Source organism: Myotis myotis, unplaced genomic scaffold, assembly GCF_014108235.1.
Source record: "Myotis myotis isolate mMyoMyo1 unplaced genomic scaffold, mMyoMyo1.p scaffold_m19_p_19, whole genome shotgun sequence".
Lineage (NCBI taxonomy): Eukaryota > Metazoa > Chordata > Mammalia > Chiroptera > Vespertilionidae > Myotis > Myotis myotis.
The window spans coordinates 29,253,989-29,281,743 of record NW_023416323.1 but is presented as its reverse complement, the minus strand read 5'-3'; the positions used below and the strand labels follow the sequence as shown (position 1 = coordinate 29,281,743).

The following is a 27,755-nucleotide window of genomic DNA, read 5'->3' as shown; positions in this document are numbered from 1 at the left end:
TACAGATATGTGAACTGCGGGGCCACAGATAGAGCAGGGCCTGCCCAGGCTGAGAGTAGCTGGTGAGCTTCCTAGACCTGATTCTAGTGATGGAAATCGACCTGTTACGCTGATTTGTTTAATTGGTTTCTTGATTTTTGAGCAGTGCCTCAAAAGGCAGTAGTGGGAAGACATGCTTGAAGAGAAAGGCCCTTTGTAGAGCTGTCCGCGTGGCTGTAGTGAAACCTGAGGGCCCCGAGGCGACGTGGCTAACGCTGCTATTTATAGTTAAGATTCCAGTATATGTTTTCCAGCCACACTTGCCCCTTTCAGCCTCCCCTGTACGCTCCAGTCTGTCACTCAATTAGCTAATGGCTCCTTTAGTCCCATTATGCATTGTAGGGTTCCCCTGGCTCAGCTACTTTTAAAGAAAGAGAATAATGGGGTGTTCTGTTCTCAGAGGTTTAATTTTTTAATAGCCTTGCCAATTAAGTGAAAACCTTTTCCCAACTTTTTATTATGAAATTTTCAAACATGCAGAAGAATGGAAAGAGTAACACAATGAGCACCCAGATGCCCTCCACTGAGACCCAACCCTTTTTAACAGTTTGCCCCATTTGTTTAACCAATACGTGCGAGCCCGTGGGAATGTGCATTTTTCCCCCTGAACCATTTGAAGGTAACTTGCAGATATCATAGCACTTTAGTCTTAAAAACTTCAGCCTGTTCTCCTATAAAACCATTTAAGACTAAGTGCAGATATCATTCTAATCTTCTCTTGAGTCTCACAGGAATAAGAACATTTATATGTAAAACCATGGTGCCATTCTTAAACCTAAGGAAATTAACGGTAATTTCAGACATTATTTAATATCCAGTCTCGTGCAGATTTCCCCCGGAATATTTTTTTTTCAAGCCAAGGGTTAGTCAGAATTCACGCGCATTGCATTCGGGTTGTTTCTTTCAATCTAGAAGAATCTCTTTGCCACACCACATTTCTAAAAAAAAAAGAAAGAAACATGCTTAACAACACTGACTTTTTGAAGACTCCTGGACAGTTACTGTGTAGATGTCCCATATTCTGGATGTCTGATGGCTTCCTCATGGCATCACTGAATTTGCACAGGGTAGGTCTCAGTTCTTTCTCCCTACGCCTAGACTTTTGAAGGAACTTGTTTTCACATTACACGTGTTATTTTATGGAAATATTTGAGTAAGCCCCTCCGTGAAACTGACTGAAAATAGCAATGGACTCAACAAGAGACCGTTACAGGAAGAGAGGTTAAAGGAAGGGAGAAAACTTGAAAACCTGCAGGGTAACTGATTTCTACTTTATTATACTAGATCCTTGAATTGATCCAGACTTTGTTTTTGCTAAGTTCTTAAAGAACTGTGTCTATTCCTTAGAGAAATCTGGGGCAGGCTTTTTCATTGGGGGAGGTTGTTTCTAGGAAGTGCTCCTGGAGGTACTTATTTATACACTAGAGGCCCGATGCACGAAATTCGTGCAAGGGGCTCGGCCCTCGCAGCAGCAGCAGTAGCGGCGGCAGCTTGCCTCAGCCCTCGCAGCCCTGGCTTCATCCAGAAGGTTGTCCGGAAGGTCGTGTGGCTGTCCAGTCTAATTAGCATATTACGCTATTATTATTATAGATACCCTGCCTTGTTCTAGAAAACCAGTGAGGTAGCTTATAATAATACAGTAGCAACTAAGAGATAAAATTAAGTGGTGGATGGTGGGTGGGCAGGGAGGTTGGAGTATGTGGCATTTTCCTGGTCTGGCTTTGTAAGATGTGGGGGAGGCACAGAAGGACTGCACAGCCTTTGGAAATCCTCAAACACGCTGCTGTCTCCCGGTGATTATTGAACGGCCCTGACCTGGAGGTTACAGTTCCTGAGCAGGAACTGGACGGTGTGGCCAAGCTTGGTGGTGGGGGTCGGGATTGTGTGTGTACCAGTTTCCAGCCCACCTAGGGTTTGGGGCTCCTGCCTCCTGCCAGTTTGTTCTGTTTTCCTGCTGTGGTTTCCCAGCTTGTCTTGTTTGCCCACAGGGCTGACTACCTAGTGCTCTGGGCACTGTGAATGTGAGCTGCCTTCCCACCTCGGTGACAGAGCCAGGTGTGAGTGGTCTCCCCTTCCCGGATTAACCCCGGGTCATATGACTATGGGGCTGACTTGCTTGTATTGAACTTTTATTATTTAAAAATGTTTTCCTTAGCCGAAACCGGTTTGGCTCAGTGGATAGAGCGTTGGCCTGCGGACTGAAAGGTCCCAGGTTCGATTCCGGTCAAGGGCATGTACCTGGGTTGCGGGCACATCCCCAGGAGGAGATGTGCAGGAGGCAGCTGATCGATGTTTCTCTCTCATCGATGTTTCTAACTCTCTATCTCTCTCCCTTCCTCTCTGTAAAAAATCAATAAAATATATTAAAAAAAAAATGTTTTCCTTATTTCAAGGTGAAACATTTTCAGAGTTGAAAATAAACAACAACACTTTTAATGCAAATAAGAAAAGAATAAGCCCCTGAAATTGTTCATCTAGAGATGACTCCTGAGATGTTCCCTCAGGGTCTTCTTACCTGTGTCTTTTCTTTTTGCCACTGTTCTCTATATGAGTAGAGGGATACTGCTTGGAGGAACTACTTTCTTCCTCTGTACGCCTTCAGTATCTCTAGTTTTTCCTTATGGTCCTGCAAGTATAACCAAACAAGTAATGTAGAAATTCTGTAGTTAACCTAATAACCTAACATGTTTAGAAAAGGAAGAGTACAGCCTTCCCCACCAGCCTCATACAACAGTGACAATTAGGCATGTTCCTTTCCGTTCTGTTTCCCATGCCACAGACAGATTTGAAGCTGCGGCAAAATGTTGCCAGGGGAGCCAGAGTAGGCGAAGTGGGAGCTTACAACTTCCAGAATCTTAACTCCGGGTGCATTTGCTTTCTCCCATCCGCGTTGCCTTTTGTGTCCAACAGTGGAGAACACACAGCTGACCCTGAACCTGCAGACGGAGAACAAAGGCGGTGTTGTCTCGGGCGGTGAGCTGACAATTTTCCTGGACGGGCCGACTGTTGATCTGGGAAGCGTGCCTAATGGCAGTGCCGTGACAGACGGTGAGTGCTGCCCTGCTCCCCAGGGGTGGGGCGGGGGGGTAGGGAGGTGCCCAGAGTTTGGTTCTCTTCCAGGTCCCTGGTTTGGGTACGGCTCAGCCAGCCCTGGCCCATAGCTAGCCCTGATTCCTTTCAGCGTCCATAAGCATGATCAAAATCGTGACATGATTTTACAAGGACAGCTTTCTGACAAAGGAACAAAATAAGTGTCATCTTTTAAGTGTGGTGTTTGGTTTGAGAGCAGAGAAAAACCTCCTTTCATCCCACAGGGGCTTTGGACAATAAAAGGTCTTTATTACATGTTACTTGGGCCCATTTTTCCTCACCCCCATGCAGTTAACCTTCCCGGTGAGCTTTGAGGGTGTCTTTTATGAGATGCTATTGCTGGGAAAGGGGACTCTGTGTCTTAGAGATTCACACTAGCAAAATACTGACAGGGGCAGGGAATTTGAAGAGTGTTTCCCGCTCTGCCCTGAATGTGGGCCGTTTGTTTGTTTTTAATCCAATCTGAAATTAGTCACCTTGGATCTAGCAGGAAATTATTTCATGAAGTCAGAAATAATGGGTTGGATTTCTCCATAATTTTTCTTGTCAAATGTGATGTAACTAAGGGACTTTCCAGGCCCCAAACAGGCTTTCTATAGCTTCAAGGGGGTGGAATTGGAATTCTCATTCAAGGGCACCTGGGGAATGGTTGGGCCTTGACTTGAGAATCCTCCCTGAGCTGGACCGAATGGTGCTTGTGTGCTTTTGGTGCATGGAGGAAAACAGCACATGTGTAGGTAATTGAGCACCTGGTATGTGCTAGACCTTGGACCAGGTGCTAGCTCGATGGCAGGGGCAAAATTCACTTGGTGTCTCCTCCCAGGAGCTTATAATTTACTCGGTAGGGGCAGGGGATGCTAAACATCAAACGAGTAAATGCACAAATAACTGTGTAACTATAATTGTGACAACAGCTATGAAGGAAAGATAGTGGGAAGTATGAAATCTCCTACTTTAGGGGATCTCATCTAAATTGGGGGCGGGGGCACGGAAAGTTCCTCTGGGGAAGCTGAGGCCTCTGGAGTATGAGGAGTTCTGACAGGCCAAGGTGGGGGTGTGGATGAAGGGGTGGCCGAGTCAGAGGTGGAAGGGTCCCATGTGCAGAGGCTCCGAAGTGCGAGTGAGCTTGGCCTGTGTGGGAACAGAGGTGGCCAGGGTGGCTGGACTGTGGGGAGCAAGGAGAGTGGTGAGAGGTGAAGCCGCAGAGGCAGGTCAGCTCAGATCACACAGCCTTGAAGGCCTGGGGTTCAAATCCTTTTGAACCCCATCCTACGGAATGGTTTTTAGCAGAATAGTATCATGATTTGATTTTTAATTGAATTTGATTTGGCTTTTGAAAAGCTCTCTGGTTGCCAGGCCGGCGTGGCTCAGTGATTGAGCGTTGACCTATGAACCAGGAGGTCACAGTTCAAGTCCCAGTCAGGGGACATGCCCAGATTGCGGGCTCAATCCCCAGTGTGGGGCGTACAGGAGGCTGCCGATCAATGATTCTCTCTCCACCTTGATGTTTTTCTATCTGTTGCTTCCTCTCCCTTTCTAAAATCAATTTAAAAATATATTTAAAAAAAAAAAGAAAAGTCCTTTGGTTGTGACATGGAGAAATGCCCCAATTCCTTGCCCCCACTTTGCATGGTCAGCATCTGTTCTCTGTCTCACGTGGATGGCCGAAGTTCATGTGCTGTGTAAGGCAACATGCTTATAAGTGCCTTAGACATTCTTGAAGGTCTTGGAGAAGAAGAGCTGTTTCCCAGGTTTGAGCCCCTCTGTTTCGTGGCCCTGATCAGATCTCACCCACTGCCCCTGTTCCTTCTCGTGCTGGCGGCTGCAGCTTGCTCGCCTCTCTGAGTCCCACGTGGTGGGTAACTGTCACACACAGGGGAGCTCTGTGCTGTAGCCACATCTCAAGCACGGGTTGAGCTTCTCAACGTTTCTGTCTTTTCTTGTGATGGATCCCCTTTCTAGGATCACAGCCACCTTCGAGAGAATCCAGCGGGACCGCTGTCACTGCCGAGGGCCGGCACCAGTCCCCCAGCACCAACTGCTTTGGAGGGAGATCCCGGTAAGACCCCTGTGGATGAGGAGGAGCCCGGAGGATGGGTAGGGCCATTGAAAACACGCTGCCAAGTGGCAAGGAATGATTTATGTTAGGAACTGGTGGACATTTCCAGAGAGCTTATAACTGACCCCATGTGTTAAGGAGGCCCAGAGGGGAGGACAAAACTGAGGGTTCTCGGAAGGGTCAGGGGTCGCTTGTCGAAGGTTGGAACTGGCTAATGGTTATTTGGATAAGAGGAACTGGCGAACAGTACTTGACTGCTTTTTATACATCGGGTGCAGTGGCCACAGTTACGCTTCCAAGATCCACACAGAAATGCTTAGGGCAATGCTGCTTTGTAATGTGACGTTTTCTGTTTCTCTTCTGGGGGGTTGGTTAAGACCTCCCGTCCTTCGAGTCTGAGTTATATTTTACTTGTTATACATATCACGATGACTTAAATTTTATTTACCTACATTCCCATCTTACACCTGGGTTAATGCAGACTCATTTTCACGATAACTGAGTTCCCAGGCAGAAGAATAGTTTTAAGTGTATTAGGGCGATGGAGAGGGGCTGTTTCTTACAATGTACAAAATCCCCAGACATTTTAAGGAGAAGAATCACAGTAAATCCTTGTGAATCGGTGGAGAGAAGGCAAGTAACTGGCAAAAATCTTCCCAAACAAGTCCCAGGGTGTGGGGGAAATGCTTGGAGAAACCTTATGATTTCAGCCAATACCCACAGAGGCTGGAAGGATTCCTCCGAGGACAGCCATCAGCCTCTCTGGACTTGGTTGTTTTGAGCCTGGCAGGTGTCAGAAGCCAGAGAGGGTTGGGTGTTTGGGCTTTTGTCTATAGCGTCATTAGAAGCCAGAGTATGTTTCCCTGTCTGCTTTTCTCCAAGCACCTGCAGTGGCATCCCCCACGCTCTAAAGACCAGTTGCCTCTTTCTGTGACTCACTAGGTGACTTACAGGTTGGATAAATAGTCAAGTCTCATAGCATTAAGGACCAACAGTATAACTGGCAAACCTGGGTCCACCAAGGAGTGATGGGCACCCAGAACTAGAGAAAACAGAGGAGTCGGTGCCGAGTATTGGCCGAGAGAACACCTCAGCATTTCAGCCTCAGAGTGATGGCTTCTTAGCTTTGGCACCGGTCACCACCACTCTGGCCTTGCAGCTGACTTGGACATTTTGTGTCAAACAACTGATACACTTATTTGGAGCTGGAAGGCAGCGTCCAGCTCTTAACAAGTTTGGACTTAAGTTCTTGCCCTATGTATTGTTCTCTGAAGTTCTCCAGTTGTGAGACCCTGAAATTCATACGCTGTATCCCGCCAGCCCTTCTTTGTTGTTGTTTGTGTGGAGGATTGTTGACTGTTAAAACAGCAGGCAGACTTCAACAGACAGCCAGATGCATTTTTGCAATGACATGTGGTAGACAGTCAATGCTAGTTCATTATTGGTGGGCAGAGCGCCTTCCAGCTATTATAAGCCGCATGGGAGTCCTCCTCCATCTGCTTCACCACTGCAGCCTCAGCCATCTATTCTGTGTCCACATGGAACCTGCTCCCATTCAGCAGCAAGCACTTTGAAAGAATCACCCGAAGGCAGTATCCTCTGTGTCCCTAAGAACCCCTTTCCCCATGGCTGCTGGTCAGTGTGCACACACAGGGGGTAGGTAGCAGGGCAGTTGACTGGATGAGAGTCCTCCCAGTACAACTTGCTGTGGGGTATTGGACAGGTCACTAAACCTCTTGGTGCATCAGTTTTTTCAGGTGTAAAAGGGGAATATTACGTGTCTCATGGGGTTATTGCAGGAATGAACTGAGATGAGGTGTGTCAGTCTGAGGGCCTTGCGCACTGGGAGTGTTCAGTGATAGTGGTGGGGTTTCTTTGCTCTGGAGACTGTTGCACCCCTCTCCCCCTCCCCCCAACCCAGGAAGTGAGGCATTGCTGATGCATTCACATCAGTTAAGAGGGTGATGAATCAAACCTTCAGGGTTCAAGGGCAATCCTCTGCTGTCTTTGGTTTGCCAGGGCAGAGAGAATGATGGGCTTCTGTCTGCTGCCTCCCAGACTAAATATTTAGCTTTCACTGTCTGAAGGATAGGTTTTTCTTGGACTTGGGTGCCATTCACCATGATCAAAGGTGCTCTGATGTGCCATGAAGGTGAAGATTGCAATGTCAAAGCAGTGTTTTCCTCTCTTCTTCCCCCCCTGCCTTATTAAGCCATGGAACTGGAACTGAGTGAGGGCTTTACCTTCAGGGTTCATCTACCCAAGTTCATCTAGCAAAGGCACCTTTGCTTGCCGACCAAGGCCTCGAAGCTCCATCTCTCAGTGAGATCTTGCCCAGTCTTTAAGAATAATCGAATGAGCCCTAGCCAGTTTTACTCAGTGGTTAGAGCGTCGGCCCAAGGACTAAAGGGTCCCAGGGGGTTTGATTCCTGTCAAAGGCAGGTACTTCAGTTGCAGGCTCCATCCCTGACCCTAGTTGGGGCACGTGCAGGAGGCAACCAATCGACGTGTCCTCACATCAATGTTTCTCTCACTCTCTGTCTCTCCCCCTCCCTTCCACTCAATGGAAAAAATATCCTCGGGTGAGGATTAGCAACAACAACAAAAAGAATAACCGAGTGAAACAGCGCCAGTTATTGTATCACTTGGTCTGCCACATGGAAGCCGCGTGGTTTAACCACCAGGAATTCACCGGGCATGCATTTATTTGCAGGCAGACCGCATTAGTACATAGTCAGGGGGTCTGTCTGATTAAAGAAAGAGTTAACAGCATGGGCTGCTGTGTAGTCCTATAATGAATTACTGTCCCGAGGTAAAGATGGGTGCAAGATCGTTGCATTAAAATGGTCGAAACTCAGAAACATAACATTGAGCAAGAGAAGTAGGTCATAGAAACCAAATATACAGTATGATGTAAATTTATATAAAATTAGAAAAGACAAAGTTGAATCATATGTTTTTTAATGAATACCTTCATAGGTAGTAAACCTATAAAAAATTGAAGGGAATAAGCCCTGACCGGTTTGGCTCAGGGAATAGAGCATCACTCAAGGGCCCCAGGTTTGATTCTGGTCAAGGGCATGTACCCTAGTTGCAGGCACGTCCCCAGTAGGGAGTGTGCAGGAGGCAGCTAATCGATGTTTCTCTCTCATCGATGTTTCTAACTCTCTATCCCTCTCCCTTCCTCTCTGTAAAAAATCAATAAAATATATTAAAAATAAAAATTGGAGGGGATAATGAACCTTGAATTCAGGAGAATGGTCATCATTGGGGAGGTGGGGGTGAGTATAATGAGGAAAAAGCACACAGAAACTTAGAGGAGCTGGGAATGTTAATTCTCAGCCTGGGTGGTGGGTCCCCAAGTGTTCATCTTACTGTTCTTTACTGGAATGTGTATTTACTGTATTCTTTTGTTTACATGGTATATTCCACAGCAGAAAAGTTAAAAAGTGTCACATACCCACCTCAGAGAGCTGAACGACGATGGAGAAATTGTTTGCTATTGAGGCAGACAGATTTCAGAACCTAGGATTTCTGCAGGCTCAGTAATGACCACTTGTTTCTGTTTTGCCCCGTTTCTGTGTGTAGCAGTGTAGCTGATGATTCTGAGTTGGTGCTCCACATTGGCCTTGCATTCCTGTCACCTAAAAAGCTCAGGCCTGAGACTTTCGTTTGGGAGGTGGGGGAATGGGTTCCAGAGGAAAGCTGGTCACTGCCAGATAATGTGTCAGAACAGCACTAATCTTGGTGGTCTGGGAGGGCTGCTCTAACACCGTTTGGTTGATTGGAGTGGGGTGCTGATGTGGCATGCCGAGGATTCTGTCTGTTGGTGTGCCATCCTCAGCCTGTGTCCTCAGCCCGTGTTCCTGTTCCAGCAGCGGAGAGTGCTATCACGGAGCCCCCTGGGAGAGTGTGTGCTAGTTGGCACGGGGAGTACCCACCACACCCTTTAATAATTCCCCAGTACTTATTTTATTTTGCTGGAATGAGGGCTGGCTTTGGGAACCATGCCTAAGTCAATTCAGGTTTTGAAGATTGAATAATGGTGCCCGGTATGGTGCACACATTGCACAGGGTTTGCCTGGAGCGCTTTCCACCTTCTTCGTGATGCACACGTTTTATGTGAGACAGGCACGTAAAATTGTGAGTGCTAGAGAAGCTCAGAGAGGAGAAATGAGAGGAAAAAACCGGGGAGAGAAAGGGGTGGGAGTTTGCAGAGAGGTGGTTGTCCATGGTCCGTTGTTAGGGACTTGTGGAGGCAGCTAACGCATGAACTAGAGAAGCTGGGAGTAGGACAGTGAGGGCGAACCTTTTGAGCTCGGCGTGTCAGCATTTTGAAAAACCCTAACTTAACTCTGGTGCTGTGTCACATACAGAAATTTTTTGTTATTTGCAACCATAGTAAAACAAAGACTTATATTTTTGATAATTATTTTATATATTTAAATGCCATTTAACAAAGAAAAATCAACCAAAAAAAAATGAGTTCGCGTGTCACCTCTGACACGTGTGTCATAGGTTCGCCATCACTGGAATAGGGTGTATGTGGAGGCAAAAAGAACCCAGCAGAGGGGATCCATGCTGGTGCTGCCAGCTGGGTTCGGAGTTACTTTTAGGTTAGAAGTGATTGTGAAATTCCAGTCTGAAGAGTGGAAAGCCAGGATGTCAGAGTCCCGCTGTCGTTTGCTGATTCTTCGCCACCTGTCATTTTCCCTTCTCCCTAGTTATTGTGTGAAATCAGGAAGTGAAGGTGAAATCAACTAACGGATGGAAGCCATAGGCCTGTCTCCTAGTGATGCTGCTCCTCTAAGCTCAGCCTTAAGATTTCTCCCGGCTTGAATAACTAGCTCTTCAGTCTAGAATCCCTGTCGATTTTCCAAAGTCATACAGGGAAATGGTACAAAAAGTGGAAGAATGCATTGAATTTGCTTTTAGATTCACTCAGTTTTTCATTAATAGGTCTGAAAACTACAGAAGTGAGAAGAAATCAGTGGCGAGGGGCAGAGGGGAGAGAGTGGGGCAGGAGTTTCCAGAGAGTTTACTGTCCATTGTCCGTGGTTTGTGCAGGGCCTTAAGGTCTAGTTGAGCTTCTTGGTGAAGAAGCTGTAGGTAGGGACTTTATGACTAATTTTCTTGTATGCATTTCAGTTATTTTGCATAGGAGTATATGTGAATGTGCATGAATGTGTGTGCATGTGTGATTAGTGAAGGACTGGAGGCCTTAAATTTGTCTATGTCCATCATCAGTTGTGAGTGTTGGCCAGTGTTGATCAGAATCTGTGTTTTAACAAGCTCGTCCAACCCAAACCAGTGATTTTGTTACATGTAAAAATTTAAAACTTCTTAGGAGTTTTCATGCACCCTCCTCCCCCCTTTTCCTTTTTGTCTTGCTTTGATGAAAACATATCACATTTATTGACTCCCTTTCCTTGGCATTAGTGACTTCTGAAGATTTAAAAGAGGTGTAATCTCGGAGACTTATAGAACCCCAAGGTCTCTGGTGAGCTCTAAATAGCTCCTCAGCTGTGTCTGCAGACAGCCTAGCCCAGAAAGGAAAGAAAAATAAACTCAGCCAGGCATGATTCTGCTGGGAACACTGCTGGGAGTCCTGGGAGGCCCAAGGGGTATTGGGAAGCAAAGCTAACCGTGAAGGAGGGAAGGGAACTGAGCCTCCGGGCACTGGGCCATTCTCTCAGTGATTGTTGGTCACCAATGACTCCTTCAGTTAAGATGACTCAAGGCTACTTGATTTGGAAGTGCCGTTATTTGGAGATGTCAGCATGAAGCTCAATCAAACACCTTTTACAGTTTCCATTGGGCCTTCCACTCAGCAGCTTTTACTTAAAGTGGCTCTTATAGCCTCTTAAGATTGCTGGGAAAGGGAAAGGAATAAGGAAAGGAAAAGTGTAAATCATTTGTTCATTCAGTGATAACTAAGGCACAGTCCCTGCTCACAGGAGCTTACAGCACTCTCTTCCGAGCAGTTGGTTTATATGGAATAGGATTGAGACTGTGGATAAGAGCCCTACTGCATTCTCAAAGCAGCTTTTGAAAAGTAATCATGGAGATTAATTAACTAAGTTTTTACTAATTGAAATACACATTATACATTAATAGAGGCCCAATGCACAAAATTCATGCAAGGGACTCAGCCCCGCCGCCACGGCAACTGCCTCTGCCTCAGCCACCCTGCCAAGGTTTTGTCCGGAAGGTCGTCCGGAAGGATGTCCGGTCTAACTAGCATATTATGCCTTTATTATTATAGATTATACATTTGTTTATTCAGGTCTGTTTATTTCATAGGTATTTATTGGTCATTTCTTCTCTATGAACCAAGAGAGGTGTGGTGTGCACCAGAAAGCTGGTGAGGACCTTTTTATGAACTCCAAGGAAGTAAGGCAGAAATCTGCGGTTAAGGCAATATTCATTCCACAAACATGAATGCCAGGTTCTGAGCCAGGCAGTGGTGAGAAAAAGATAAAAATGGTCCCTGACATCAAGGACTGTGGCATCTAGTATGAGACCGATACATAGAGGGCAATATCTTCTAGCAGGAGGCAGCTGATCTATGTTTTGCTCTCACACATTGACGTTTCTCTCTCTCTCCCTCTGCCTTCCTTTCTCTCTCTCTCTAAAAATCAACAAAAAAACTCTCTCTCAAAAAAAAGAGTACCAAGACATGTTTGGGGGCATTGGAAGTGCTCGATTTCTTTATTGTGGTGATGGTAACATGATTATGTACATTTGTTAAAACTCATTAAACTGCACCCTTCAAAAGGGTGATTTTATTATATGTAAATTGTACCTGAATTTTACCAATTATTCTTGAAAATCTGTTTGGACATTAGCATAGTTATCCCACCTCTCTTTTGTTTTGTATTTTCTTGGCATATTTCCCCCCCATCCATTTAGTTTTAACCTTTTTGGTACTTATATTTTAGATGGTGTTGCTTACAAAGGCATTTAACTGGATAAAAATATATCCTATATAATAAAAGGGTAATATGCAAATTGACCCTAACAGCAGAACAACCAGGAACGACTGGTTGCTATGATGCCGCTCAGTGCAGGAGCTGCCCCCCAGTGGTCATTGTGCTCCCACAGGGTGAACTTCTCTCAGCCGCAAGCTGGGCTGACGGCTGCAAGCGCAGCGGTGGTGGCGGGAGCCTCTCCGCCTCCTCAGCAGCACTAAGGATGTCTGACTGCGGCTTAGGCCCGCTCCCAACGGTGAGTGGGCCTAAGCCGTCAGTCAGACATCCCCCGAGGGCTCCCGGGCTGCCAGAGAGATGTCTGACCACCAGCTTAGGCCCAATCCCCCTGGGGAGCAGGCCTAAGGCAGCAAGTGGACATCCTCCAAGGGGTCCTGGACTGACAGAGGGCACAGGCCGGGCTGAAGGACCCCGCCCCCCCAGAGTGCATGAATTTTTGTGCACTGGGCCTCTAGTGTATATATATTGATTTCAGAGAGGAAGGGAGAGGGAGAGAGAGATAGAAACATCAATGAGAGACAGTCATTGATTGGCTGCCTCCTGCACGCCCCACACTGGGATTGAGCCTGCAACCCAGGCATGTGCCCTGACTGGGAATCCAACTGCAACCTTCTGGTTCATAGGTTGATGCTCAACCACTGAGCCACGCCGGCTGGGCTTAACTGGATTTTTAAGAAACCAATATGATAAGTTCTATCTTTACACTGTCACTGTTAGCCATTTATGTTTCTTGTGATTTTTGCTTCTTTTGGTTGTTGTTTTGTTAATCCTCACCCGAGAATATTTTCCCATTGTTTCTTGTGATTTTTTTACATCTTTGGAGTTGTTTTCATGCTCTTGCCTTTTCATTCCTGTCTTGTGTTCTTTGTTTCACATCTCTAGACTAAATTTTTATATTAAGTCTGTGTTTGGCCTGCCTTCTCTCTGTCTTGATGACTTGAAAGTTTCTTTGGCTCGCTGAATATTTGATAATGGAGTGTAAAATTCTGCATCTAATGGTGTAAAGAGAACAAGAATTGTCCACAAGAAAAACCTTGTCTGAAGGTTTTCTGTTTGGCTTTCCTCTGAATTTTATAGCACGTCTGTGTGCTAGGTCTACTTTGTGAGCTTACAATATGGTCTTTGTTGGTACAATTTTTTAAAAGACAAAATGACAAAAATGTTAAATGATATTAGTAAAAACCTAGAGTAGGATATGGTGTGAATAATTGTTATTTTGTGAAGGAGAAGGGGAGATTTGGACCAGGTTGGTTTTGTTCTTTAGTTGTGTGTGTTTTTAATTTTACCTTAAAATTTTTGCCTTTAAAAAAAGTTTTAAAAAAGCTTTATTTTAAATTAAATTATACCATTTTGTTTACACTTAGAAAAGAATAAGGAATTGAGGAGTTACTTCTGCCTTTTTCCATTTCCTTTTTTTTTTTTTTTTTTGCAAGGGTACAGGGGTAGTGGTGCTGAATCGTCAAACATGATGTCAAAGGTGCCTTGCCTTATTCATCTTTGTGTCCCCGGTAGGGCCAGATTAGTTCCTTGCTGCACGTAGCAGCCGTTCAATAAATATTTGTTGAGGTGAAAGAGTCTTGTGTTTCTGCTCCTGGTTTGCCAGAATGTTAGGGTGGGTCTTGCTACTGGTTTACATTCCTTGGCACCCCTACTCTTGAGAAGCAGTGGTTTCAGGGGCACAGGATGTAGGAAGACTTTTTATCTGGACTGCCTTGTGCCTTCCAAGGCTTAGCCTAACTGCCAAGAACATGGTGGGTTCCCACTGCCTGCTCAGTCTCTCCTGTTTCATCTGTTTTTTTCCTTCATGATTGATATTTCCATATGGCACTCTTTTCATAGACTACTGGAGGCCCAGTGCAGAAAATTCATGCACTGGGGTGGGAGGGAATCCCCCAGCCTGGCCTACGCCCTCTTGCAGTTGGACATCCCTCTTGCAATCTGGGATCCCTCACTCCTTACCGCCTATCTGCTTACTCCTTACTGCTCAGCTCGCTGCTCCTTAGTGGCAGGCTCCTTACTGCTTGGCTCGTTGCTCCTTAGCACTGCTGCAGAGGCAGGAGAGGCTCCTGCCACCACCACTGTGCTCACCAGCTGTGAGCCTGGCTTCTGGCTGAGCAGCCGCTACCCCTATGGGAGCGCACTGATCACCAGAGGGCAGCTCCTGCATTGAGTGTCTGCCCCTGGTAGTCAGTGCCCATCATAGCCACTGGTCGTTCTGCCGTAATGATCGTTTAGGCTTTTATTATATAGATTCTTTTCAAATCTGTGCAACTTTTAAGGTAAACATTGGAATTAGAGATAAGTTGCCATGTAGCTACATCTTGTTTGGAAAAAGAATGTGTAAAGTTCATGTACCTGAACTCTACCAGAAAAGAATGTTACCCTCTAAGAACTGTAATATCTCACTCATGGTTAGTTGTTCCAATTCCCAAATGATTGTTGAATCTTAAAAATGTGTCTCATAAAGGACATTTGGGTCACAGAAATGTCCCTGTGAGATGAGCACCGATTATCTAGGGCAGTGCCATAACTGTATAGTAAGGCCCTCTAACTAGAGTGAGGTAGGGTGATTAGCAAGAATTTAGGCTGAGGCTATTACCTAATATATACTTGAGAGTTAATATCTTCTGTGGAAATGGACATTTATTTGTATTGAAAAGATATATTAGTTTTCTATTGTTGTGTAACAAACCATAGCAAACTTAGGGCTTAAAACAACACCATTTATAAGTTCATAGTTCTATAGGTCAGATGTCTGGCACTGTATGGCCAGCTGGATTGTCTACTCATGGTCTCACAAGGCCAAAATCAAGGTGATGGCAGGGCTGCATGCCTATCTGGAAACTCTAAGGAAGAATTTGCTTCAAAGCTCATTTAGGTCATTGGCTGAATTCAGTTACCTGTGGTTGTGGGACTGAGGTCCCATGTCTGACTGGCTGTCATTCAGGGCCTCTATCAGCTCTTTAAGGCCACCCATATTTTATTTCATGCGTACCCCCAATCTTCAAGCCAGCAAGAGTGTGTCAAATCTCCCTCACACTTCAAATTTGTCTGATTTTCTCTTCTGCCCAACACATCTGACATCTGTTGGAGAAGGCACTCTGCTTGTAAGAGATCACGCAATTAGATTAGTCTTGCCTGGATGATCTCCTTTCTTGAAGTCAACTCTGCCGTATAAACTTAACATAAGCAAGTGTGTGGCATTTTATCATTTTCACTAGGGCTATCCTTCCATTTATTAATGTGACTTTTAATTTATCTTTATTTTGTGCTCAAGTTTAATTTTTCATAGACTAGATGCTTACTAGTATATAATACCATAATGAATGTAAATAGTAAAAGTAACTTTAACTCTAGATTCCAAAACAGAATTTGAGCATTCTTTACAGTTACGCCCAGCATGCAGCCTGGAATTATATTAGATGAGTGCAATTTTTAAAAAATCTAAATTCTTTATTGTTTAAAGTATTACATATGTCTCCTTTCCCCCACATTGACCTCTCCCAGCCACTCCCACCCCCCAGCACATGCCCTCATCCCCCTACTGTCTGTATCCATTGGTTTTGCTTATATGCATGCATACAAGTCCTTTGGTTGATCTCTTCTCCTCCCTTCCTACCCTCCCCTACCTTCCCTCTGAGGTTTGACAGTCTGTCCGATGCTTCTGTGTCTCTGGATCTAATGAGTGAGATCATGTTAGGTGAGTGCAATTTTATTGTATATTCTTTCTTAAGATGAAAATTTTAGTCCCATAAAGCTGCCACCTTTGATAAAATTGCTCTGTACTCCAGGTTGGGCAGAAGTCAATCATTTGTCTTTCTGTAATGGAGAACGGACTTGGCAGCAGTTTTATTTTTACCTTTCCTGTCATTTCTGAGGCTGGCAGCTAGAGGTAGGGTGTGGAATGGAGCCGTAAATTACCCTTGGAATAACTAGAATGGTCCCATTTTAACTCAAAATTGCGCCTTTCCCTTTTCATCTCTCCTTTTTATCCCCCCCTCCCTATTTTTTTTTCCTTCTAATCCACATTTGAATGAGGAGGCAGAATTGAGGAGGGTGTACTTGAGAGTAGGTTTGCTTATTGATGCCTCTCTGAATGGTGGAAACCGTTTCTTTTCCCATCACCGCTTCCCATTTCTTCACCATGCTTCTATTTTAAGTGCCTGTTTTTTACTGGTTCTGTCTTGCTGGAAACTGGCCCAGCCTCCCTCAGTTTTGTTTCCATGCTGCTATTAAAAGACAATGCCCAGTTACGAGGTCTCGGTGGAGGATGGGAACCTCCCTCTTGGGTCTAGTCATCCAGCATCCAGGCAAGTACCCTGCTTTGGAATGTGAGAAGAGCTTTAAGTTTATTAGGCAATTTTAACGTATGCATCTTTTTTTTTTTTTAAGTGGAGGAAAACCCACTGTTACTTGTTATACCGTGAAACTTCTCTTTTGCTGAGCTCGAAGACGAACATGGCTGAATTGAGGTCAAAGAAACTCCCTTTTCTATCCTGGGCCTCATTTCCCAAGATAGAAAAATGTGCTTGTCACCGGGTGTCTGGTCAACCATGAATTCTTTTTTTTTTTTTTTTTTTACCCAATGGGTGAATTTTTATTTTATTTTATTTTTTTTATTGATTTCAGAGAGGAAGGGAGAGGAAGAGAGAGATAGAAACATAAATGATGAGAATCATTGATCGGCTGCCTCCTGCATACTCCCTACTGGGGATGTGCCCTTGACCGGAATTGAACCTGAGACCCTTCAGTCTATAGGCTGACGCTCTATCCACTGAGCCAAATCAGCTAGGGCCAGCCATGAATTCTTGACGTTTGGGAGAGATGCATCCCCAGTATTTGAAGAATCCTTATATTTATTAAGTGTTTCTAGAGTCACCACCAAATTTTGAATTTCACTTTTTAACTTAGCCAAAATTTTTGTGTCTGTCTTGTAAGCCATCACTTTTTTGGGCTCTTCATTTTCACTTACATCACCAATGGTAGGGCTGGCTTCCTTTTTAAGAAATAAACAAAGAAAATTTGTTTGTTGAATTACTCCTCATAAAGTATTGCATATGTGACAGTGGTCAACAAAGCTGCACTGGGATGACAATCCCAGGTTGTCATCCAGATTCACTGGCTAGCAGGTGGCCCCCTCCCACACCCCAGCATAGAAGGGTGTGATGCAAATTTGTGTCAGAGCAAAATTATAAATCACTGCATTTCCACTAAGACGTAAGCTCCTTGAGGTCAGGGACTGTTTCTGTTTTGTTGCTAGACCTAGATTAGGGCCTAGTGCTCCGAAAATGATGATAGAATGGAATCCAATGGACTTTATAAAGGACAACACAAGATGTCCCAGTTATCCAAGGCTGTTGCTGTCAGGGTCAGCTGAGGACTGAGGCCAACACTGTGAATGTCAAAACTTGCATGTCAAGGGACAGCCCAGAGCCCGGTCGGTCCTGGGGACCTTACCTGCATCAGATCCACTTTCAGGAGCTTGGAGAGAGACTCCTAGGGCCTTGGCCTTGATTGGCGTTCCTTAAGGAGGCCTCCGTTTCCGGGGGAGGAACTTAAGGGAAGATACACCAGCATTGAGAAGGGCATGCTGCAAAGAGAGCTGAATGTCTGTAACCAGGTGACTTGAAACCATTTGTGGGGTGTCGCTGATCCATCTTCTCCTGACTGCCCTAGGGTGGCATAACTTCCTCCCTCCCCCCCTGCCCCCAAACGGTAGAGATTAGGCCAAGGCTGAAGTCACTGACAGAGCTGAAGCCAGGCTGTCTGTGGTGGAGCCCAGCTCATCCCCACCCCATCGCCCCGCTTTTGTCCTGATACTATTTTGGCTTATGGTGTGCGGTTTCAGCATTTGGGCCAGCTTTTAATCATGACCCAATCCCAACGTTTAAGGGCTGAGTGAGTCCTCCAACAGAGGAAACTGCTGAAGAGAAGATTTTCTTCAAACATTGAGGCCTACTCTTCCTTCTGAGAGTCTCATTTTAAAGGTACTTCAAGAGGAAAAAGTGGAAGCTCCAGATTTAGGGCAAAGGAAGATGTGTGTGTGTGTGTGTGTGTGTGTGTGTGTGTGTGTGTGTGTGTGTGTATGTGTTTGGTGAGGGGAGCAGGGGTGGTGGTGGGCCACAGGCAGGGAGGCGGCAGCTCTCATGCAAAGTGGTCCCAGCTGCCCCTGGTTTATGGGCTAATCCCGGCTCTGCTCCAGCCTGTCATTCAGGGTAAGCTGCTATCATTAGTGGTTAAACATTTCTGAAAGTATTCTCTCTCGACTCTGACCGCATGCCCCTTCGGGGAAGGGAGGGAGGAGCCAGGAGAGTAATGGAACCCACTCTGTTGTCATGCCGAGCTGCTCTACCGAGGGACAAGGGGCCTGGCAACTGGACGTAATCATGGGCTTGTCAGAGCCTGTGTGTGTGTGATGGGACTGATGTTGCATTTTTCCATGCTGCCCACATGGCATGCTGCTCCTTGAGGGACACAGCCCTCCGCTGTGGGCTGGGAGGACCAACTAGAGAGGCTTTTTTGTCCTTTTAAGGGGATTATTGGCTGAAATAAACCTTCCATTAACCAGCTTTATCTCTCTCAAGCTCTCTGCCCTCAGCACATATACACACATTCACCAGTGGCTAAAGCCTGAATTTCCCTTTGGAACTTGTCTGCACCCATTCTGCTTTCGATGAGGAGTTGTGGTAAAATGCTCAATACGAACATTTCTTCCCATGAAGTGGGGACTTTGAAATATTTTTCTTGACTGAGGTGTGGTTGACAGTTTTTGATTTATGAAATTAGCTCAGGGAAAAATAAGATGGAAAAAGAGAGTCCAAATTAAATCTTTATTTCCATAGCTCAGTTGTGCCCTCTCTACCCATTTTTAACTGCCACGCAGTCTTTAGGTAAGAAGGACTCCAGGGTTGGCTAGGCTTCTTGGTGTTTTCCTTGGTTGTGTGGGCCCAAGAAAAACCTTTTTTTTCTTTTTTAAAAATTGTGTTTTCTTCCTTGTTCAAAAGTATACAACAAGCTCAATGAAGAAAGCTAGAAAATTTTAGAAAAACACAAAAGGAAAAGCTAAAGGCATCTATATTTTCAACACCCAAAGATAATCAGTTAACATATTGGCTTATGCCCATCTTATTGGAAAAATTCATTTCTTGTGCTACAGAAGTTAGTCAGTTGAGACAATTCTAGGAACCTTCTAGTTCAGTGGTTCTCAACCTTCCTAATGCTGCGACCCTTTAGTACAGTTCCTCATGTTGTGGTGACCCCCAATTTCATTGTTACAAATTGAACATAATTAAAGCATAGTGATTAATCACAAAACAATATGTAATTATATATGTGTTTTCCGATGGTCTTAGGCGACCCCTGTGAAAGGGTTGTTCGACCCCCAAGGGGTCGCTACCCACAGGTTGAGAACCGCTGTTCTAGTTAGTTGTGCTGCAGGCTCGTTCCACCCAACAGGGCTGGAGTCTGACCAGCAGAGATGTTTGATGGGTACCGCACCTCCCTGTGTGAGGAGCTTTCTGTTAGAGCTCTTCATCTCACCATTGGCTAAGTGACTAGTGAAAGAACCACCAGGCAGGGATTCAGCTAAATTCCAGACCTCCCACCCCAGGCGGCAACCAAAGAGCATGGGCTGTTGATCTTCAAGGACCTGAATATGAGTGTTTTCTCAGTTGCTAACTTTCTACTGGACTTTTCTGTCTGTTTTCTTATCTGCAAAATGGGCATTATAATAGTAAGCTACTTCTCAGGTTGCCATGTTAAATGAGATAATGTTTGTAAAGTGTGCAGCACACCATAGGTACCTGGAATATAAGGTTGCAGCTCAATGCATAGTATATACTTCCATAGTCATCGTTAGTACTTTTATTGTTGACAGTGTTCTCTCTACCCCATGTTACGTGGACTAGATTGTTCTCTGGACTTTGGTTCCTCTGCCTGGAGAGGGTGGTCTTTTCCTCACTGGATACTATTTAAATCATCTCACTGTTGTAAAGTATCATATAATGACTAAGTAATAGCATAATCTCCTTTGATAAAACTGCCAAACTGAAGGGCAAGGAGACTTAGCCATTTTCACCAAGTGAATGAAGTCAAGTTACGACAGGCATGTGAGAACACATACTGCCTGCTGCCTTGTGTTCTCTGAAGGTGTCAGACAGGTTCTCTGTTAGATCCCCCATTTTCTTTGCGATGCAGATCCCTTTCTGCATTGTATCTTTTACTTGGATGGACTGTAGAGTCATCTTTTCTAGATAAAACACGTCAACATATGCATTGGCTAAGCTGTCTAATGTCCCTTGACTTCTGTTCCGAAAGGAAGCGTCTTTTTAACTAAAGAGAAAATGGATTTGGATAAGTTTTGGGCTCTGCCTAACAGGAAAAGTGTGTCATCCGTACCCTGTCCAGTGGTCTAGTGATTCTTGTTTATTTCTTACATTCGAGCCCAATGAAAATAATGTGATGGTCACAGGAAATTTTGCCAGTTATTTCAGATGTGGGAGCAATTCACTCTGGATTTGTTTACTTCAAGTGGAAAAGTTTACCCAAAGTTGCCTCTGGGCTTTTACCAAGAAGGAGGCTTACCTGGGTCTCTCTGTTTGAAGCCAGCATCTGTTGAGTCAAAGACTACAGGGGCTATTGAAGGTCTTACTTCCAATAAATAGCGAGAGAGGGAATAAGGTGACTTAGGTGGGATACCTTCTTTTTTCCCCACAGTAACTTACATCTGTCTGCTTTATACTTTGAACCCCCAGGACGCACAGACATTCAAGTGGTTCAGCCAGAACAACCACAGCAACCGACGAGCGAAGTCCTGGTACTAACAGCCGGCACCGCCAGCCCGTCAAGAACCCAAGCCACAGTGGCTTGGCCAATGGCACAGGTGAGTGACAGCCCAGAATGCCAGCCCGGACTGAATCAGTGGCCTCTAACCTGTTCTCACGTGGAGTCGGGGTTCTGTCTATGTCAAAATGTGGGGTGGATGAGAGAAGACTCCAATACTAAGATGAATTCGAATCCATCAGTCTTTCCATTGACCCGTCTTCCTTTATCTCTGGCATACTCTGTATAGGTAAGGTTAGTCTCCATAGGACTCTTCTAAAATATTTCTTTGCACAGAAATAAAAAATATTGATTTTTGTATTCATTTCTTTTCAACATTGGATTTCATTGGGAGAGGATATCTTACTTCTACATGACACCTTTTTTTCTGTCCTTCATTTAAGGAAATGGTCAGACTTAGGGAGAAAGGAAACTGAGTATTGTTGCTAGGAGCTGAGTTAGAGAAAATTGCAGCACTGTTGATGGTTGGGAGGCTGACCAGGGCAAAGCCACACTGCTCCTGGGGGGAGGGGGGGAAGGGTTCTGTGGCTGTTTCAGTGAGCGTTTGTGCCACTTGCGAATAGACAGCCCTTCCACATCCACATAGACCGTCTCTGCACTTAGCTCGCTCTGCTTCCTTGTAAGTGGGAAGGGAAGGGCCTATTTCAAAACAGTTCACTTTTTGTCATGCTTTCCTTCTGTCTCATCAGGTCAGTGTTGGATTGAAATGGAAAAAGGCAAACAAAACACAACCCTTCATTTTTCTAAGCATCTTGAAAATTGTCAGATTTTTAGTGACTGCTGGTCATTTGGTAATTTGTCTTAACTTGGGGCAGCTGGGAAGGGACATGTGGCTGTTGCTTCCATAAACTATAGGTGTTTAAATTGGTAAGTGACACCTGCAATAATTTTGTAGGTGCTTGTGATGACATGAAGGACAGGAGGTCCGGAGCAGCATAGCTTCTCCACATGAGTGTTGTCATGGCCCTTTGTGTGACAGGCTTGAGTAGGAGAAATCGGCTTGGGTTACTTTTTCGTGACTCGGTTCTCTGGCAGCACCGTTTGAGGGCTGCTGTGCCCCTCTGATGGCTCATGGTGCTCAGTTATACGGTTGCCTGCCATGGACTGTGGGTGGAGTGGCCTGTGTCCTGCACAGCTCACTGCATGTGTGGGGGCCTGACTTTCTCTCTGGAGTTGGGGACCTGCCTGAAGGAATTGAGTTAACTAGCTCACCCTGAGCCCTGAGGACAAGGATGAGCTGGAGGCGCTGGCTCAGCCTGCCTGGTGCTCCCATGCCAACCCCATGTCCGAGTACTGGAACCATTCAGTCATAGTGTGGATGTTGCCACCTGTGCGAAGGGGATGGCGAGGTGGTGGCCGGGGGCCGTGTTGCAGAAAATTGTGTGCATCTCTGTGAGCGCCAGTATGCATGCTTCCCTTAGAAAAATGAGGCGCTGGTGGGAGTGGGCCAGGGAAACCGGCTCCTTGGAACCAGTTGTTTCCTGGAGGCCTTGGCTGTGATTCCAACCACTTTGTTCTTCAGGGGGTACTGGTTTCCCTTAGCCACCTCTGCTTTTCCTATGAAAACTCTTGGTGAATTGGCTTTATGTGGTGATGGTCTTTGAGTCACTCTTGATGTTTAAACAGATCTGTATTTCTCTTGACATTTATTTTTAGGTACCTTTGCATATTGCCCTTATCTCCAGGAATATTATGTTTCAGCAGACGAGGCAGGTGCCAGCCATGTCCCCAGAAAGCCAAAGATCCGTAACCCCTTGGAAATGTTTCATGGCGGTGCATCTGAATTCCCAAACTGTTCCCAGAACCCATCTGCGGAGGACAGTTGCTGCATTTAAGGGATTTCTGCCTGTTCAAAGACGAAGGTCTTGGCTTCTGTCTCCTCTCCTCTCTCCTTTCTGCTGTGATGACAGCTCACCTTTGCCTCCCAGCCAGCCTTGACTTTGTAGGCTCTTTCATGTCTGTCCAAGGGGTACAGAAAGACCTCACCTTCCCTCTGGGGAGCAGGCAGAAGCCCCCCTCTTTGGCAGCACAAGAGCAGAAGGGTTTCTGAGGATATGAATGCTCCATCCATCAACACGTTGCTCTTAGAACTGAGAGGAGCAGTTCCAAAGTGGTGGTGGTCGGGAGCCGTGCCGCCAGGAAATGTTTCCACAGACATCCGAGGTTTATTTAGCAAGCCCTTTTGGCTGTGCCCTGCAGTTATGCATGAAAAAGACATTTGGGGCAAAAATGGAGCTGAGTTCCAGGTGGTATTTTTGTGTTGTCACAACTGTAAAGTAACCATTTTTTTATAAAATGAAAGTGAGTGGCAGCCTGTCTGTATAAATATAATATTCCTAAGTTTTAAAAGTGGTGGAATTGAGAAATAGACTAATGGTATAGCACTTCATTGAGACTCCTGTGAAGTGATTTATTTTTTCTTCTTTTATTGAAAACTTTATTCAAAAAAATGACATCTCTCACTCCTCTCTTCAATGTGATTTCCATGCACATAGGTGTGGGGGTCACACGGGCTGCGCTCAGATTCTGATCCCTCATGTGTGGTATGTGCATAGAGCCCAGGGACTTTCAGGGCCTTAGTTTTCTCATTAATAAAATTAGGACAAAATTCATATATCTCATAGGGTTGTTATAGAAACTACATAAAATATGTAGAGTGTCTGGTATGGTGCCTGGGAATGCAGTAAGCTGTCCATCAACATTAGTTTTTATCTTCGTAAATAATTTCATATGGTTATAATTATGCAGCATGGATAGGTTTCACTTTGTTATTTTTTTATACATGCTTCTATGTATTTGTGGTCTCTTCGTTGACCCCTTTTTAGTGACCTCCTACTATTTCACAGTTAATACACCATAGTTCCTTTAACCATTCCTCAATCCTAGTGTATTTCCCCATTGTAAAACCAAATCCTGATGTAGACATCTTTGCACACAGCTTTGTTTCTTCTTGAATGAAGTTCTTGAATCAAAGGATATGAATTTTTAAAATGAGATTAATGTATATTATCAGATTGCCTTCTGAAAGGTTTGAAGCAATCATATATCACAGGGCAGTGTAAAATTTTCCTCAAGTGGTATGCGAGGTTTATTTTTTCCTACTATCTTGTACTAAACACTGGTTTATCTATTTGCTAAGAAGTATTAAGTGCTCCCTCATTGTTTAACCTTCTTGCATTTCTTGTTATTAGTTGCTTGGCTGTTTCTTTTCTATTTGTGTGACTTTTTCATAGTGTTTGATTATCCTTTGGAGATTTGGAAGTTTATTTATATATCCTTGGTTCAAGTTTCTTTTTACAAATTGTGATAAAATATGTGTAACATAAAATTTACCATTTAAACCATTTTTGAATGTACAACTCAGTGGCACAAAGTACATTCACAGTGTTGTACAACTACATCACTATTTATTTCCAGAACTTTTCCATCATTCCAAACTGAAACTCTGTACCCTTTAAACACTAACATTCTCCTCTCCTCCCACCCGCAGCCCCAGCCCACCTCTATTCCACTTTATGTCTCTATGAATTTGCTTATTTTAGGTGCCCCATGTTATAAATGGAATGATTTGTCCTTTTGTCTATGTCCTTTTGTGTATTTCACTTAGCATAATGTTTTCAAGATTCACCCATGTTGTAGCATGTATCAGAATTGTTCCATTTTATTTATCCATTCACCTGTTGATGGACATTTGGATGGTGTCCACCTCTTGGCTATTGTGAGCAGTGCTGCTGTGACATGGGTGTACATAACCTGCTTGAGTCCAGGCTTTCAGTTCTTTTGGCTGCACACCTATGAACAGAGATGATGGGCCATATGGTAATTCCTTGTTTAACTTTTTGAGGAGCCCTCAAACTGTTTTCCAGAGCAGCTGTACCGTTTTACATCCCACCAGTGATGAATGAGGGTTCCGGTGTTTTACCTCCCCAATACTTGTTTCCCCCTCATTTTTTGATAATAGCCATCCTAATGGGTGTAAAGTATGTAGGTACAAGTTTTTTGTTAGGTTTATGGTGATAAGTTTCCCCTGTATCATTGCTTTGTCTTTTATCTCATTTTTTGTGGCTTTTGTAGAAAAAGTTAAAAATTTAAAAAATCATTATGTATGAGTGTTTTTAATATTTTCAATTTTACTTTTTGCCTCAGAAGTTAAAAGATTCTCTATTGTCTATAGAGGGAATAAATACTTTATTCTGTTTTACTTTTTTTTCATGCTGTTATGTTAAAAAAGAACTATCCCACTGGAATTTATAGTGGTGTATCTGTATCTATACATATATAAGCATAATGAGGACTGGGTTAAATTAATTTTTCTCTATATCAGGGTCCTATTTTCCTATAAACATTAATTAAATGGTTTTCTTTTCTCATTGTGGTTTTTCTTAGTGTTTATCACTTACCACATTTTATATGCAGTGAGAATTCATTTCTGGACTCTTTACACATTCCATTTACTTTATTTCCAGTTTGGAGCCAGTGTCATGTGATTTTGATTATTGACGTGTTATAGTATGTTTTTCTAATGTCTGGAAGGGCTAGTTTTGCCTTGTTATTTTTTCTCCATGATATTCTTTGACAGTAATACATTTTCAAAACAAATTCAGACTTTGAATTCTTAGAAGCGTGGTGGAATAGAAATGGGAATGGCATGAATCTATATATTGGCCAGGAAGGATTAAATGTTCCCATTAGGTAACATGGAATGGTGTTGTTCATTCTTAAGTTTTTCTTCTTTTTTTTCCATCGAATTGTTTTGGTTGAGTCTAGTTTTGGTTGCTCTTGTGAAGAGCTGAGTGATCAGTTATATTGGAGGTGCATTTCTTATATTCACGGGTGAGAAATATTGACTGCTTTATTGTGGAGTATGTGTTACAAGCTGATCTTCAATTTAAAAAGCTTTCATTGTTGGCAAGCGCCTTCCTCTTGCCCAAGTTGGGGGCCTGAAAAGACTGTGCTACATCACACGCACCTAAAGATTTTGGAACACACAGTGAGTTGGCAGCGTGTCTAGGATTAAGAAAAAGAACTTCCAATTCCTGATCTCTTTTTGACTAACTGTGACTAGCATAATAGAGTCTTAGCGCTGAATGAATATTTGATTCATGAAGTTAGAATATTTAACCAACACCACAGAGGGAACCTTGTGAAATACCCATCATTGCACAAACCGGAGGCCTTGCAACTGCTATTTTACCTACTTACCCCATTTACCCTCTCATCTTGGTACCCAGCTTTCCTTCCTATACAAGAAAGTCATCTAAGTCATTTCATTTCTCTTTCCCCACCCCTTCCATTGTTTTTACTTCATGGTGTTCTGGGTTTGAGTTCTGGTTCAGCTACTTGCTGACTGCATGGCACCACTCTGAATGGCACCTCTGTGAGCCTCAGTTTTGTCTTCAGTAAAATGGGAATAACAACATCTTTTTCATGAGGCTATTAGGAGGATAAATGGACTGGATCTTGGAATAGTAAAAGGACATTAGTGGAAAGGCTGACAAAATCCAAATAAAGTCTGGAGTTTAGTTAATAGTAATGTACTGATGTTAATTTTTTAGCTTTGACAAATGTGCTGTGGTTAAATAAGGTAGTAATTAGGGGAAACTGGGTGAAGGGCATACTATCTTTGTAGCTTTTCTCTAAATCTAAAAATTATTAGAAAATTAAAGACTTTAAAAAAGAACCTCCTTTATAAATAGTAATGTTATACAAATGTGAGATGGTTTTATTTCAGATATCATTTGCTAGATTATTAGGTTTATTGAACGAGTATTTATTGAGCAAATATCCATTGAATGCCATTTTGATAAGAACTATGGGCAATGTAAAGAAGCGGAAAAGTAGGCGTCTACCTGATAATCTGTTTCAGGACTAGAAGCAGAAAAGACACCATCAACCAAGGGCCAACCAACACAGCAGGTGTCACAGGGGCTGGTGGCTTAGCTGAGACCACAGGTGCGGGGGTCCTGCAAAGGGGATCAGTTTGGGTTGAAGTGGTGGGGAGGGCATTCAGGGAGGAGGGCTGAGCTGAGCAAAGATGTGTAAGCAAGAACATAGGAAGTACAGAGTGGAAGTCATAAAAAACAAAGGAAAATGAATTTGCCTGCATTCTCAAGAAGGGTACCGTCTTTTGGGAAACATAAGTTGTATACATCCACATACATCCAGCAATTAGGATTAATAAGGGAGTATTGGCTATATTGAATAGAGCTAAAATGTAAAATACAGTGATTCTCTAAGGCCTGATGAAATTGTTAAGTTCGTGTCTTTGACGATCCACGTCATGGCTTGTTAGGTGACTCTAGGCCACTAATTTAATTGTCTGAACTTTAGTTTTTTCTGACTATAAGCTGTGATGGGGTAGATTTACCTCTGAGGTTCTTTCAAGCTCTCATGTTCTAAGAGCAGGATAGTATAAACACGGACACAGCAAGTTTGTCAGTGCTAGAATGTCTGACTTTCCTGTTCTATTTAGAAGTCTAAACTCGAGGTGCAGCACAAAACTCTTAAACAGATGAGCTACTCCAGTGAGTGAAAGGCAGACTTATCTACATTTGCAGCTGCATGAACAGCAGTGTTGATTGGAGGGTCTTTCCCATGGGCTGTCATGGGGCTCTGCTTTTGTTCTTTTCCTGGTCAGTAGTTTCATCGTCGTTATTTTAATAGGCAGTATATGTAGGTTATCAACAGTTTAAAAGTATAAAAGCTTAAACTGTGTAAAGAAAGTCTCCTTCCTGTTC

At 44.0% G+C, this 27,755-nt stretch overlaps 1 protein-coding gene and 1 long non-coding RNA gene across 4 annotated transcripts in view; one reads left to right on the top strand and one right to left on the bottom strand.

Annotated features, from left to right (window-relative positions):
- WWP2 (WW domain containing E3 ubiquitin protein ligase 2) overlaps positions 1–27,755 on the top strand; it is a 119,167-nt gene that overhangs the window by 45,565 nt on the left and 45,847 nt on the right. For all 3 annotated transcript variants that reach the window (XM_036346081.1, XM_036346080.1, XM_036346082.1), the window contains 3 exons: positions 2,950–3,087; positions 5,092–5,188; positions 20,931–21,058. In XM_036346081.1, the coding sequence (XP_036201974.1) occupies positions 2,950–3,087; positions 5,092–5,188; positions 20,931–21,058 (363 nt within the window). The remainder of the gene's footprint in view (positions 1–2,949; positions 3,088–5,091; positions 5,189–20,930; positions 21,059–27,755) is intronic.
- Positions 522–3,030, bottom strand: LOC118674376. Its single transcript, XR_004973624.1, has 3 exons — positions 2,882–3,030; positions 2,555–2,665; positions 522–977 (listed from the first exon to the last, which is right to left on the bottom strand). It is a non-coding gene; the product is annotated as an uncharacterized LOC118674376 (long non-coding RNA).